At 44.4% G+C, this 16,118-nt stretch overlaps 2 protein-coding genes across 2 annotated transcripts; one reads left to right on the top strand and one right to left on the bottom strand.

Moving 5' to 3' along the window:
• Positions 1–462: 462 nt before the first annotated feature.
• Positions 463–9,839, bottom strand: fkbp9 (FKBP prolyl isomerase 9). The gene is made up of 10 exons (XM_076753755.1): positions 9,487–9,839; positions 8,513–8,658; positions 6,575–6,764; positions 6,327–6,472; positions 5,770–5,959; positions 4,625–4,770; positions 4,321–4,510; positions 3,149–3,294; positions 1,758–1,921; positions 463–1,650 (listed from the first exon to the last, which is right to left on the bottom strand). Exons 1-10 carry the CDS (start codon positions 9,687–9,689, stop codon positions 1,471–1,473), a joined length of 1,701 nt encoding a protein of 566 aa, XP_076609870.1. The 5' UTR covers positions 9,690–9,839; the 3' UTR covers positions 463–1,470.
• A 915-nt stretch (positions 9,840–10,754) lies between these two features.
• crtap (cartilage associated protein) lies at positions 10,755–15,427 on the top strand. The gene is made up of 7 exons (XM_076754874.1): positions 10,755–11,270; positions 12,427–12,576; positions 13,005–13,176; positions 13,331–13,459; positions 13,598–13,743; positions 14,384–14,467; positions 15,041–15,427. Exons 1-7 carry the CDS (start codon positions 10,809–10,811, stop codon positions 15,116–15,118), a joined length of 1,221 nt encoding a protein of 406 aa, XP_076610989.1. The 5' UTR covers positions 10,755–10,808; the 3' UTR covers positions 15,119–15,427.
• The last annotated feature ends 691 nt before the right edge of the window (positions 15,428–16,118 follow it).

Below are 16,118 nucleotides of genomic sequence, written 5' to 3'. Positions count from 1 at the left end.
AGACCTGTCAATCCACCAACTTGTGTAATTAAAGACAGCTGAGTGTTCTGAAGACAACAACATATATGTGCAATAACATCTGTGATTGGTCGAAGTGTGTAGTAGATGTCCTCTATATATCTAGGGATCAAGGAGAGAAGGAGGGAGATCCGACCGATTCGACCCAGGCTCTCCATCAGACTACCGGCGTCTGATTTGATACTAAGCTTGCCAATAAAAGTTCTCTTTAACCTAAGCTTGTGTCCGCAAAGTTCTTTCTACACCATCATCACACCGTTGCTTGTTTCGATGAGGACTTGAAATAAACATCAGTGGAAATCTGAATATGGTAAATAAAAAAGGTGAAGTAGGAGTGCAATGCTAAAACAGTGGAGTACTTAATTAAATGCAATAAAGGTAAAGTGAAAAAGGCGTCTAAAGCAAACAGGGACAAAAGGACTGACACAATCTGGGCATATCTTTAGGTCAGGTCATTTAATCAAATCAAAATTTGACATTTTTATCAACAAGCCTCAGTATTCTCCTGAATGAAAAGTAAAATAAAAACAACATTCGCTCACTCTTTTCTCTCTGCATCTCTCTCTCACTCACTCACACACACACACACACACACACACACTCACTCACACACACACATACACACACTCAGGTGTTGACATTTGGATGAAGACACAAACAAGCGATGGAACATAGTTCACCAAAAAGTGACTGAAAAACTGAAAAGCCCGGACGACATTTTTGGTTTTTCAGCACCATTTTGGAGGATCTGAACAGCAGAAAACACAGAAGGCGTCCTGACATTTGAACATCAAACAGTGGAAGGTGTAAACTATGCACGTAAAATGTTATTCTAAGTGAAAGCTCTCGCATACTAAATGAGTGGTCGCTCTCAGAACTTTCCCTCCATCACAGTATGTTACAGTGAGTGAGGCCCGACTCGTTGCTCCTGGACTGTCACATATTTCAGCTGATACCAAATGAAAAGAAAACACAATGACAACAACAACAAAAGGCAAGAGGGAGTGTTGAATGTAGAGATGGTGGCGTGAGGCCTTGATTCATTCTCTCACACAGGAGTGCTTTGTACCCTTCAAAATAACATAAGTCACATAAAACAAGACGAGACCTTGAGGGGAGAGGAGGTAAAAAAAAAAGTCATTCACTGTCATTAAAGTCCTCAAATTACTTGTTTTCTTCGCAGCATTTAACTCTCTGAATCTCATTCCTAAATGTCTCTCTGCCTACTCCGACTCATTTGGCTCTTTGAGGACAAGACGCCCTTTGCCCATCATACAAGTCTTCAGAATAGACATAAAAAATCTCTCAGCACATTTCTCTCTCCACACTTGCTCACCCCACGCATTCACCTCCATCTTTATCTACCACCCACATATGCATTATAGCCCCCCCCCCCCCCCGCTGTCTGACCCCTCAGCCTGCAACCTGATCTGAGTTTTACACTCCGTCCCGTCATAGCTCGTCATGGGCGGCGGACTCATCCGCTTTAAGTTTGAACTCTGCCTCTGTGATCTTCCCGTCTCCATCGCGGTCCTGGTTGGAGAACATGTTGTCAATGATGCGATAAGGATCGAAGCCAGGAGCCAGGCGGCCTTTGCCCTCGTTCACCTGCTTCATGATGTAGTCAGTAAACTGTGGAAACAAAGAAGGGTGGAACGTGACAAACTCATGACTGCAGCAAGCAGGGAAGATGTTTCGGATGTGCACTAAGTCGTCAACAATAGCAGGTTGTCACGTACCTCAGAGGGCTCCACCTGCTGGTTGTTGTCTTTGTCCATCTCAGAGAAGAGGTCAGGTGACACATTGTCGTTCCAGATGAACATGTATCCTTCAGGAAGCCCTTCCTCCATGTCTACCAGCTCAATGTCGAACACCAGCACAGCACTCCCTGGAACCTCGTCAGCTGCGCGCACACACACACACACACAATAATTTTAACAGATATGTGATGACTTGAGAAAAAGCTATAACCAACTGTAGTTTTGTGAATGTGAAGCTGTAGTAAGCACATTGAGAGTCATACGCACACTGACCCCATAAAGCACTCTTGTCTGCACACCTGTCAGGGGGCTTTCAGGGACATTCCTATGAGTCATACGCAGGTGCCTCTGCAGCTGACTCTCTGAGTTGAAATGTTCATCCTGGTAATCTCATATGGCCTACTGTTTAACAGCCGCCTTTGATCATGTATTCTCTTATAACTCATACTTGTGTGTGATTATCATAATCACTGATGAATGAAATGTTCTTATAACCTCACCATGATCTGATATAATCTTAAAATACACTTAATGATAATACTATTGTATGTCATGGTCTTATAATGTTACATTATGCTCTGAAACAGTAAACTTCAGTGGGAATTAAGTTTAGCCCAACAACTTCTTCATGACTAACTATGCAATGCAAACTCTAATGAAGACTTAATATTTCCTCTATTTAAAGTGACTAATTCAGAGGGTGGTTTTTTTTTTAAGAAGAAGAAGAATCAGGGGGAGACATTCCCCTTTATTATCACACAACATGCACATGCTGGACACTGCACACGAAGGTGAAATTTGTCTTCCGCATTTCTCCCATCCTGGTTGTCCTTCCTCCACGGCAGACCAGGAGCGGTGGGCTGCCATCCAAGCGGCGCCCGGGGACCCAATTCCGTTTTGTCACCATTGGTCAGGTGGTGATCTTCTTGCATGTTTTTAGTGGGGGTATGTTTTACGGAGGATACCCCAGGTGAACACGGGGAGAACATGCAAACTCCACACAGAAAGGCCCTTTTTTTTTTTTTTTTTCCTCGAGCAGCAGGCACCGAAGGCATGGTGGAGGACACATCCCGGTGCCCGCAGCGAGAATCGAACCCGGGACCTTCTTGCTGTGAGGCGACAGTGTTGCCACTGTTCCACCGTGCCACGTGCCACGTGGTGCAACCTCGGTGGAGATATCTACACTCTGAGTCTTTTCCATCACACATAAAACCAACACTTGAGGAAAACCCCTGCAGTAAGAGTCCTCCACAGCACACCTGTCCGTTTCCTCGTGACCACACGCACAGCTACATGCATCAGAAACCAGCGCCCACATTCATTCTCCATCATCACTGCAGTAAATGTGTGTGTGTTCGTGTGTGACTTACTGACTCCTCTCTCCCCATAGCCCAGGTGAGGAGGAATAACAACGTGTCTTCTCTCTCCCACACACATCTCCATCAGGCCGTCCTCCATCCCTGGGACGACCTGGTTGGCTCCCAGGACAATGTTGTATGTCTTTCCATAATTATACCTGAAACCGATTCAGAGTCAGAGTGAAACAGTGGCAAAGGAACCGCATTTCCAGTCATTATCATTCTGAGGTGAGGATTTTGTTGCTTTGACGCATGTCTGCCTTTTATCAGTTGTGTCCTTGGGTGAGAAGACAAAGCTTGGTTTGAAAACAGTTCTGAACAATGAAAATGGTGTCAAGGACTTTCACTCCTGAGGGATTAGTTTATCTTTCACACGCACGATATTTTGTGTATTTTAATTTTTTTATCTATGCAATGTTTTTAGAAGTGTGCTGAATGATTTGCTGCCTGTAAGTTCCTGCAATTTACAAACAGCTTTTGCTGTAATGGTAATTAGGTTAACTCAGCTTTTTCTGCAAGCCAGACAAGGCTGTAATGTGCACGAACAGCAGGTACATGCAGAGGAAATGAAACATGTAAATTAGACTCATAGACAGTAACACACACGCTACTGCTGTTACAATAGAACCTCATTAGCTCATCCAGTGCAGGGATAAAAAAAACAGACACTGCAGAGATTTGTACTCCTGCAGTATATAAACAGTGATGTTTAACAAATACGTTAAGACAGAGCATGACTGAGTCATACAGATGCTGCTGGTATCAGTGGACGTGTAGACAATGTGTACAATGTGTGTATTGTCATGACATTTTGCACAGACATTTGTGGTGCTCTGAAGATGAATCCACATGGATTTTCCTCTAGTGTCACCAGCAGGTCAACAATTCTGGTTTTTGCTGAAATGTCTCAGCAATAATTGGATAGATTGCCCTGAAACTGGGTACAGACAATCCGTGGACAGGAGGAGCTGTAATAGGGCTGTGACAGGTGTCAGGTGCTGATAAACAAATGTTATCATGCTAACAAGCCCGTCCACCTTGCACTGTTTACAACACAAGACTTTCCACACTTAATCTGAGACTACGCGGTCGTTCTCTGAATGTACTTCTCTCACGATTTCCCAGTTTTCTCAGATGTTTTGCTTTCCCAGGAGGCCTTGAATGTCTCACGGAGGTATACTCACGTGGAGTCGATGGACGAGCCGTCCATCAGAGAGGCGTTGTAGTGATATTTGATGAAGTCACCCTTCTTGGTTTGCTTATCGCACTCTTCTGGCTTGTATGTGACGGTGACCTCAGTGCTGTCTGACGGGTTGTGGAAGTCGATGATGTGAACGTCAAACACCAGCACGGCTGAACCAGGGATCTTAGAGCCTGAGAGACATGGTAAGGGGGGGGTACAGAAAGAAGCCAACATTAAAAGATGCAAACAAAAGAGCATAAAATGGTGAGGGAACAGATAAAGGTATCTAAGCATGACACACACACCTGTTCCCTCCTCTCCATAGGCGAGATGTGGGGGGATGGTGATGGTGCGTTTCTCCCCGACGCAGACTCCGATCAAACCCTCGTCCATGCCGGCAATCACGTAGCCTCGACCCACATAGGTGTCATAGGTGTGATTACGGGAGTAGCTGTGGGACAGAAGCATTCTTACTCAGACCTGGGAGCTAAACATACAGCTTGTTTATTTCCTCAGAGTATGTACCTGTCGTGACTGGTCATTTAATCACACATGCAGAGGTTTTAGGCACACACTGAAGGGTACAACTGAATGACAGCTGGTCACCTAAAAGAGAAGACTATAGGACACAAAATGAGTCCGTCGCAGGTTGCAGGCTCAGAGCAAAAAGCATTGCGTTTGTCTTGCAGCCAGTAGTTTGTTGTCGAGGATGTATTTGTGGTTTTTGTTTACACAAAAATACCACATGGTGGCATTTCAGAGTATCAAGAACGTCAAGTTCGTGTCAAAAGTATATGTATGAAGAGACGGAAAATGCATGTGGCTTAACACAGTGACGCATTAACCTGAGTCTTGCGTGAGTCCTTGACATCCATACAGACTGTGCAAAAGAGTTTCGTCAAAATAACACGAAAGACTACGAGGCCGAACCCACACGGCATCGACGGCTGGTGTGATGAAAAGTCACTTCCTGAGCTGTAAATGATCATTTTCTGTCAAATTTACATCTTCTAAAGCTTTACCAGGAACTCCTAAATAGAGTATACCTCTTCATTTACTTTAGTGTACTGTACTTTTTTTAGTTGGCACATACAATGACCAAAATATAAGAAAACATGATTCTCAATAGTCATGAAACTTTGATATTTAAAACCTTTGAAGTCTTTCATTTAGACTTTCAGCCACATGAATTACCACACATGAATGTATTTTCTGTTGTGAGAATCATCATCAGAAGAAAGAAGTTTCAGAATCACTCAGAGAACTCGATATTAAACAGGAAATTTCCAGTAGTGGTTTATAAGTCATGAGTCATGGCTCTATGTGACTTCAGTGCGCAGAGAAATGCTGCCGCTGTGACGCTACTGAGGAACAACAGACACTCAACATCTTCTGTATGTTACTTATCAGCCAAAGATTTACTGTTTTTATATTCAACACTGAAACACACCTGGAATCAAAGAATGTTCCATCGAGGAGGCTGCCATTGTAGTGGTAGCGTACAAAGTCTCCAGAGACGGACTTCCTCGTGCAGGACTCGGGCACCTGCTGATTGGTCACTGTGATCCCATCTCTGGGGTTGTGGAGGTCCAGAAGTATGACGTCAAACACCAGGGACGCCTGTCCTGGGATGTCGCTGCCTGGAGAGACAGGAGACAGAAAAAAAGGACAGAAAGAGATGAACTACAGAAATATTCTTCATCATTCTTCTTCTCACTGAGATCAATTCCTAACATTAGGCAAGCAAGTGATAAGTGGAAAATGAACGCTAAATCTATGATGAAAGTTATATTTGTAGGTAAAAAGATGGTAAAAGCAGCAGATGAGACTTCGAGTTTAACAGTAATCGGTATGATGTACTGCCACCTTGTGCTCCATGCGTGCAACTACAGCACCTGTTTCTTTGCACTGTAATTATCAATCTCTTGTTATTGTTAAAGGAGTGGAGGCTTGAACTCACTCATCAGATTCAAGGAAAGTAATAATAAAGACACTGTTAATACGCACCGTCTCCATTCTCTCCATATCCAAGTGACGGTGGCATAGTGATGATACGTCTCTCTCCAACGCACATTCCCAGAAGGCCCTGGTCCATACCGGCGATCAGCCACCCAATCCCAACATAAGTGTCATAGGTACGCATACGGGTGTGGCTACAGCAAAGGATGGAGGAGAGAGAGAGGTTACATATCTGAGTGTGGGTGAGTGTGGGTGTCACTGTCTGTGTGTGCATGATGGGATTACACAGAACAAACCTGGAATCAAACAGTGTCCCATCCAGCAGGGTGCCATTATAGTGGTAGCGGACGTAGTCAGAAACCTCCACCTTTCTGGTGCAGATTGAGGGTGTGTGGTAGGTGTTGATCTGGACGCCGTCCTCAGGGTTCCACACGTCAAGCAGCAGGACGTCGAAGTGGAGGATGGAGTCAGCAGGGATGATGTTGCCTGAAGAGGAGAGAGAAAGTCTTTCAAACAGGCTCTGGGTATCTCTGCCCTGCTTGATTATAGCATGAAAGTTGATGGCTGATTGCTAATTATAGTTAAGTTCAGTCTTTCGGTCATTTTTGAAGCAGAAAGGCCAAATGTTCAAGTTCCAGCTTCTCAAACATGACATCTTATGCTTTTCTTTGTCACATATGTTAGTAAAGTGAACATTTCTTTAAGTTTTGGACTGTAATTTGAATAGAGGTTCAGGCCATTTTTCAGTTTTATTTTACATACATACATATACAGCTCAGACTGTCTTTTTTAGAAATACGCTGCTGTTAACCTGCCCGGGGACTGCCGATGGAAAGGAGCTAGTAGCTTAACTCTGGCACCAAACGTCTCTGCTCTTCCCTTTTTAAATACCTTTCATAAAATCTAAATTCCTCCCAGCAGAACCTGATCCAGCTGGAAAACACTTCACAAGCCAACAATCAAACTCAAGCTTTCAGTGAATTTATTTGTTAAACTTTGAAATGAGATTTTGCCTTTGACGAAAATAGCATTTTTAGATACTTTAGGAGAGATTTGCCTTGAATAACCAAACAAATGTACATAATATTATAATCGATTAGTTGGTCAACAGAAGATTAATCTGTAACTCTTTGGAAAATTGATTATCTGTTATTATCAGATGTGACAAACTGATGCTTTTCCTTGTCTTAACATTACATTAATCTGCATATCTTCGCATTTTGAACTGTTGGTCAGACAAAAGAAGATGTTTGATGACATTAGCTTGGTTCTAGAAAACTGTGAGGCCATTTTTACCATTTTCTGATGTTCTGTGGACCAAATGATTGATCGAAACAATAATCTGCAGATTAATCGATTGTAAAATCAGTTGTTAGTTGGTAATAAGTGTGGAATTGCACAAAGTGAGCTCCTCTTTGTGTCACCAGTGTCCTCAGTGCTAGTTTTAAGCTGACAGACAGAGCACACAAGGCTCCTGAACACTTGCTGAGCCACTAAAGGCTGCGGGGGGAGGTGGACTGTGTGGATGGCAGCCATTAAATTTTTACTCCTGGTGAGCTGGCAGGTCTCTTCCCAGTTGAAATCTTTGTCTAACCTCCTCTAAAGTCTCCCCTCTGTTTTCTTCTTTCTCTCTGGTGTTCCCTCTAATGCAGACTGCTGGTGGAGGATGACAACCTCAGCTTTTACTTGTCCACACATGCCCCCTCTCTCTCCCATTATCTAACTATTTCACACAAACACATCCACGGATGCACCGGTCTCTACATGTAAACAGAGCCGTGACATTTTTCTTCTCCTCACTACAATCATGCGCAGATATAGTAAGATTTTCCAGCACAAACACTGACGGAGTGCCGGGTTTGTTTACAGCGCTGTTACTAACAGCTGAAAATCTTGATCCAGAGCAGCTTCCTCTGACCATGTCCCTCTGACATCATTCAACATGGACGCTTGGGAGCAGCCCACTTCCTCTCTGCTCCGGCTGACTCTAGTACAACACGATACGGTGCTCTCTGCAGAAAAGACTGTCATTTTTGTGCCCTATGCTCCTGCCAGTGTCCGACCACATTCTCTCATTGTTATGGTGAGTAGTGCCAGCTGTGTGCTCACTCATCTGTGTATTTATAATGACTCCCCAGAGGACTAAACACTGGCTGATCCAGAACAATCAATCACGATGGCACAGAGGGACACACCGATGTGACAGGAAGTTTAAAACACACTTAAATACACACCGTATCCCCGCTTTCCGTAGGCCAGGTGAGGGGGGATCTTCACCAGGCTTCTCTCGTTGACACACATCCCCACCAGAGCTTTGTCCATCCCTTCGATCAGCTGCTTCTTGCCAACAAACACGTTGTAGGTGCTGCCACGGTCGTAACTGAAGCAGACAGAAGGTGGTTAAACTTTCACATGAGGTCACCCTGGGGAGAGTTCAGACGCATCAAAAGGGACTCGAGAGTGAGTGAAGACACTTATTAGAGAGTCTCGTGCAAATTATCCTTTTATTTTTACACTGTCATTTTGTGGCTGGACCGAAGTTGTTCAGGATGTGGGTATGCTCATCATCTTCATATCATACAGGTACACACGGCCAGATTACAATGTGTTTGACTTCATTTAGAAATATATGGAACAAAGGGCCCCTCTATGTAAAATAGGGCCACAAAATAAGTAATACTGCAGGGTCTGTCTTACTGATGTCACACTTTACTGGTTCAAATTCTTTAACAAATCTGCAGTTAATAAAATTACCAACACCAAGTGACTCAAAGTGAGTCTCTTTTGGGGGCCTTTGGGGGCCTTGGGGATCTGTGGAGTCTAGGGTCTTTCAGAGGTCCTGGTCTGGAAGAGGTTTCAACATTCAGCATCACGACTTGGTCCGCAGGTTTCAATGGATCCAACGTTAACAAGTAAACTAATATTAACCAATAGAGTTTCATCTAATGGCGAAACACTCGACCTGGTCAGATCGAGGCCCTCTGTGTACTCCCTGTGATGGTCGTCGGCATGAGAAGGTTTTGGAGCTCTTACATTAAGCATTTATGAATCCAGAGCTCACTCAGCCTGCCTGCCTGCGTGGCTAACAGGGACGAACCAATACACGCGCACTTTTACGCATCGCGCACGCTGGTCGCACCGTGCACCCGGTCAGCTCTGCACGGTGAGTATAACGTGGGAATAAGCTCATTCTCAGAGTGATACTCACCTGGAGTCGAACTTCTTGCCGTCCGGAAAGGTGCCAATGTAGTGATACCTGACATAATCCCCTACTTTGACAGCGCGCGCACACTGCTCTGGCACGAAAGTTTTCTCAATTACGATGTCGTCTAACGGAACCGGAGGAGCGTTACAGGCGACGAACGCCACCAGAACGGACAGAAACAACATCCCCTGCACGCACTGGATCATTTTCACTGCCGACGAACTCTCAGACGATGGAGATAAGTGTGGGTACGGCCTGTATGACTACGCGCTGCCTCCCTGTTCCCTGTTACTTTGGCTTCTTCCACTTTTACTTGGATTAGAAGTCCTGCCCCCGGTCCCAGCGCAGGAACGATCACGTGTCAAGACAGACAAAAAATGCACAACATCCGGTTAAACTTTAAAGCTAAAGCCTCACCTGGTAACCTAAATGCAATGTTTTATCCCGTAAACTCAAATAAATAAGGCTGAAGATGTATCATCCTATGCCTATGTGTGACTCAAAGAAGTACAAAGAACGTTTAGGTAGCCGAGGTGCTTTTATTTTGAAATTGCGGTCTATATTTCCCGTCCCACCCTGCTTCTTTCTGGCTACTTTGACGCACTTTGGGATTGAATGAGATAGTTTTGGGCACCACGTATTGCTCTTGCGCAGTGCAGCCTCTGAGATGTGTCAACGTGGTAGTGTAGGGGTCTCCACACGGCTGCAGACACATCCCCCTCTGGATCCATCCAAAAAGCGCGCATCTGGATACGCATCTGAGTTGCAGTCAACGTTTAACAAAGGGCAGGGCACAGAAAGTTTGCTCTTCGGTGATGTTAGTGCATTCATCCTGTTGTGTTGTTGTGTTGTTGGGGGGGGTCAGGTCTCTGGAGGGGGGGCAGACCAGGCAGGAATGTCTCTACGTGGCAGTGGGAGGGGGAGAGACACTCCAATCTCAGCAGGAGTTTAATTAGTGACCAAGAGGAAACAAGTTGTAACTTTAAAGAGAAGTGTTTTATATATCTCATTGCATCTAATAATAATAAATAACAATAAACCAGGAGTACGTCCCTCAGTTCTGGTGTCAAGAGATAAAAACTCGACTCTTGTCAGGTTTTTGTGTATGGACAGAGCAGCAACAGTGATTTACTTCTGTGATTTAGTGGGAGGAGCAGCCTCAGCAGCCCCCACCCGCTGGAGCGACTGCTCCAGCCCTGCGCACGGGGGAAGGGAAGGCCTTGGCCGGATACGTTGTGGAAGTTGAGGCGGTCCTAAAGACCCACGCACACCGACAGTCAGGGCTCATCCCAGCCAGCCCCATCCACCATTTACCAAACTTAAAAATGGCACCCTCCACTTCTTCCCAACTCTTCTCCGCGCTGTTAATCGCATTTTTCGCCTCTGTTGTGAACTCCCAGTATGAAAAGTACAGCTTCAGGAGCTTCCCCAGGAACGAGCTGATGCCTCTGGAGTCCGCTTACAAATACGCACTGGACCAGTACACCGGGGAGAAGTGGAAGGAGACGGTGGAGTACATGGAGGTGTCTCTGCGGCTCTACCGGCTGCTGCGGGACAGCGAGGCCTTCTGCAACCTCAACTGCAGCTCCGTCAGGCTGGACGACGAGCAGAAGTTTGCGGAGTTTCCAGAGTTGCGGGCGTTTGGGAACGTTATGAAGAGGGCGCAGTGCCTGAAGCGCTGCAAGCAGGGGCTGCCCGCTTTCAGGCAGACCATGCCCAGCCGGGACACCATAGAGGAGTTTGAGAAGAGGGAGCCGTACAGATACCTTCAGTACGCATACTTCAAAGTAAGCAAATGAGTTAATAATGTGGGGTCATCAGGGGGGGTCAGGGGACTCCCATCAGAGTCAAACCTCGAGGACGTTTACATGACTGTCATCCTTATGATGATTATCAGTGTAGGGTGATGGTTTTACTGTGGACACCGCTGAATGCACAGTGTCTACTTAAACGTCACTGACAGTGATTTTCCCTGAAATGCGTCCTGACGTCACCTACGTGCCACGGATGCACAAGGGGGGGCTCTGTTTTGCAAGAGGGGAGGTCCTGAACTTTTTCCCTGTGCATGCTTTCTGTTTTCTTGTTCTTCCTGTGAAGAAGTAAGAGAAGAGAAACACTCATAAAGACACACGAGAGAATGTTTCTGGTCATCGCCTCTACAAGGGACAGCTGCAGGAGCAGGTTCAGAGTTAGGATTAGGTTGGGAATCACAGTTCATTTAGGGGTATGTTGTTGTGATGGTTAAGGCCTAATTTACATGGACAATAAAGGAGAAACCTGAAAACTGTAAATGACTTTAGAAACATAATGAATGCAGATGCTCCTGTGCAGATATGGTTAATTTTTCCTGGCATGGTTTGGGTCCACTACAAAGCTACTGAGTATCAATACTCTTTATAGACTGACTGTAATCTACAAAATCACCAAGATAATCTGAGTGGTCATCTTTGAGTGGTCCTTAGAGTAGTTTAATCCTATTATGATATCACTCTGTAGATAATGGCACAATATATAGCCATTGTTTACTGCTTCATACATTGTAGACAGTCCTGTGAAAGAGTAGAGATCCTCAGGTGGGTCCTCTGAGGACCACCTGCTTCTCTTCTCTTTTGGGAGAGAGTATAGGAATCGCCCATAAGTACTCTTTATAGCAAGGTAAATTAAATACTGAGTAGTTACATAGAAAGGAGTGAGAAACAGATGAGGAACAACCTGAAAATTTACAAATCTCTAATAAGTAGCTCCTAAAATACTCTGAGTATAACAGAACTAACATTCATTTTCTAATTCTCTGCCAAAAGTCCTCTTTCAGAGTCGCTCTGTTATCAAGTCTCTAATAATTGAACTGATTTTTCACACCACATTGTAGTGATTGCTTTGCATTTGTAGTATTTCCTCTATTGCTGAGCTGTTTAAAATGTCCATCTGCGTTATTTCTCCCAGTCTGACAACCTGGCCAAGGCGGTGTCTGCTGCCCACACCTTCCTGCTCAAACACCCAGATGATGAGATGATGCAGAGGAACATGGCCTACTACAAGAGTCTGCCTGGAGCCGAAGAACACCTCAAAGACCTGGAGACCAAATCCTATGAGGTGCACACACACACACACACACACACACACACACACACACACACACACACACCACAAGTCATACTATTATTGGCTCTGTGGGTGAGTGATGTGGTAGCAGCCTGTGGTGAAGCAGCCAAGCCGGCCACATCATGGTAGGGTTCATTCATGGGCACGCAGCGCTTCCAAAAATGGTCCCCAGCAAAATAAGGATGTTTCATCTCCACCCACCATCTTTTGTTGTTAAAAATAATCTATATGTTTGTATATTTTTGATGGGTTTTTTTTCTAATGTCTTGTCAGTTTTTATAACCTGGCCATGAGAGAAAGGTTATTTTGTTTAGCTTGAAGGACAACCACAAAAATTTAACTGATTTAAGTAAGAATGTGTGCAATAATGCCCAAAACATGAAATGACATGATATTTTATTATGTGTGTGTCGTTGTAGACATTGTTTGTGCGTGCAGTGCGGGCGTATAATGGAGAAAACTTCCGTACCTCTGTGTCAGACATGGAGCTGGCTCTGCGGGACTTCCTCAAGGTCTACGACGAGTGTCTGGCTGCGTCTGAAGGCCCCAGAGACGTCAAAGACTTTAAAGACTTCTACCCCTCCATAGCTGGTCAGTTCATACCTGGCTCACCTGCAGGACCTCTGTTCAGGCTCTTTTCTTCTGATTACTAAGTTTAATATATATCTATTTTGATCACCTTACTTTTCTTTCTGAAAACTCTTCAAGCAGTCTTGTGCCCAGCTTTGATCTTGTTCCTCTTCAGATCACTACATAGAGGTCCTTGACAGGAAAGTGAGGTGTGAAAGTGACCTGACACCAGTCGTCGGGGGTTTTGTCGTTGAGAAGTTTGTGGCCACCATGTACCACTACCTGCAGTTCGCCTATTACAAATGTGAGTATCTTGTGGTTACCAGTTCGTTACTGCTGACATTTCGTACATGTTAAACCTTGTCCTGTGGAGTTTCTTAAGGTCTGCTGTTACTTTTATCAAAGATATCCGGATTAAATGGTGTAATTGTTGTGTTTTCAGTGAATGACCTGAAGAACGCAGTACCATGTGCAGCCAGCTACATGCTGTTTGACCCCAGTGATGAAGTTATGAAGAACAACGTGGCTTATTACCAGTTCCACAAAAGCCAGTGGGGACTAACAGAGGAGGACTTCCTCCCCAGATCAGTGAGACATATTAATGACTACAGTCCTCATACACCCACACTAACACACACGTGTCCCTAGTTTGTGTCTGGGAAGAAAAAGGTTTTCAGGAAGAATGAGGAGAGAAGTCATATTAAAAGCCCTTATTTAGTCAGGCTTATTGGTATATTGGCTTATTTCTGCATAGTGGCAAGACAGCAAAATGTTGAACTGCTGCTCCAATTACTTACTGCTAAGAGAACTTACAAAGTCTCTTAGTCATTTAGTTTCACTGGGGATATGTGCCTATTTTTTGTCCAGTGACTTTGTGGCTTCTTCTTTTGGACAGAAGCAGTGAAACTGTTTTCCTGCTTCCAGTCTTTGTGTTAAGCTAAGTTAGCCGACTGCTGGTAGCTACATATTTGAAAGACAGATGTGACAGTGGTATCAATCTGTAACTCTTGTGGCAATAAAGCAAATAAGCACATTTCCCTTAAATCAAACTATTCCTGTAAAGTCTCCTGGAATGACTCCATGTCAAACTGATTTGTTGCTTTGCATCTTTCCTTGTTTTCTCTTTGGTTCACTGTCACACACATTTTACCTGATGTGTGCCTGTGTGTGTGTGTGTGTGTGTGTGTGTGTGTGTGTGTGTGTGTGTGTGTGTGTGTGTGTGCTACAGGAGGCGTTGCGGTACTACAATATGACCACCATGCAGCTACAGATGTTGGAATTCTCCAAACAACATCTGGCGAGCGACGACGAGGTACGTGCCTGTACTGACACATCTTTGTGTGTCAGTGCATCACAGGGTGCTTCTAGCCCGGAGGTTATCTTTGATCGAGTGAGGGGAACATTAGTTACTGTCTAGCCTTAAAATAGACCTGCATGATTCCCATGAAATCAGACACAGTCTGGATGAGGTTGTTTGCAGCTCTCGCTGGCTGTGTCCTTGCGTACCTTATGGAAAAACCCTGGATACCTCACTCTGGTCACATGACCCGCTGCAGTACAATGTGGGTCCTGTGTTTATCAGGCTGCAATATGACAGACAGCCATGAGGTGGCATCACGACACTGGCGTTTCTTTAAGCTATTATGATGCAGCACAAGGACTGTGGCCATCAGGGCAACCCAACATAAGCCAGGATTACATGCTGTATGTGGTAAATACCATTCAGTTCTTGACTGTAATCTCTTTAGTAATGCCAGGTATGAGAAATCACAGATGAAACTGAGTGGGGGGATTTATGCTAATTCACTTGGTGCAAAACGTCACTTTGACACAAAACAGACCCTCCCGAGTTGTTTATTTTTTCTCTGCGTATACGTGTCTGCAGGGGGAGGTGGTGGAGTTTCTAGATGAGTTCCTGGACGAGGATGAATACCCCACGCTGGAAAGTCCGCCGAAACACTGAAAAACAAACAGCAAAACAGCACCAGCGCTCCCAAGTTTGTATTTATTGGGTTTTGTATGAGGCTCTGATTGTGTTCTTATCTGTAGATCCATGTCATGAAATTTTTTTTATTTTCCTATTTTGTGTTTTAAGTAGTGAGTGGGGGTGAGCGGTATGGACATGCAGCACAGTGGCTAAATGATGGGAAGACAATAATGATTATAGAGATATAGAGAAATATTTTTACTGTTTCATGGATTCATTCCTTCACTGTGAATTGTGTATCTTGATAATAAATGATAATAAAACTTGCCAAACATCAGGCCTTTCAAATGACTGTTACAGTGTTTTTGTAGTAGCCAAAAATGAACAGTTTACTAAGACAAAGAAAAGCAGCACATCATCACAACAGGGCACTTACCTATTTTTCTTGAAACATGACTTAAATTCTCAATTAATCCATCAATTGATTAATACTCAGTTTCAGCCTATTGATGTTTGACTGGAGCTCTTATTAAAAAAAATCCCAGAAAGCAGACAGAAGAAAGGAATGAGTGGATGGAGAGCCGACAGGGTCAACAAGCAAAGCAGGTATGTTTACAATGGTCCTTCAGACGAAACCCGGGGCTGAGCCGGGCACAGAGACACCCAGAGAAAACACTGAGTTGTTTAATAATGTTTGAACATTGAGTCTCTGTGCAGTTTGTCACACAGCGATGTTAAAAACCCACTGGCGAACATTCTCGTCCAGTGTGTCTCTCATTCCTCTCCTGCCTATATTTACCTGTCCCCTTTATTACTTCTCCTTCTCCCTTATCTCTCATCTGCCCTCTTTTCTTCTTTTGAATGTTTTTGGAGCATATCAGCAAGAAATGGGAGGTAATGGCTGACGGAAGGGGCTTGGTTTAATATGAAAATAACAGGCTGATTATGAGGAGTCAATGTCAAAGTTACAACTTAACATGAGGGTAATAAAAATCAAGGGTTCAAACCACATATTGAGGAGTTTATTGTGACTTAG

Source organism: Chaetodon auriga, chromosome 17 (genome assembly GCF_051107435.1).
Source record: "Chaetodon auriga isolate fChaAug3 chromosome 17, fChaAug3.hap1, whole genome shotgun sequence".
Classification (NCBI taxonomy): Eukaryota; Metazoa; Chordata; class Actinopteri; order Chaetodontiformes; family Chaetodontidae; genus Chaetodon; species Chaetodon auriga.
This window is presented reverse-complemented; position numbering and strand designations above follow the sequence as displayed.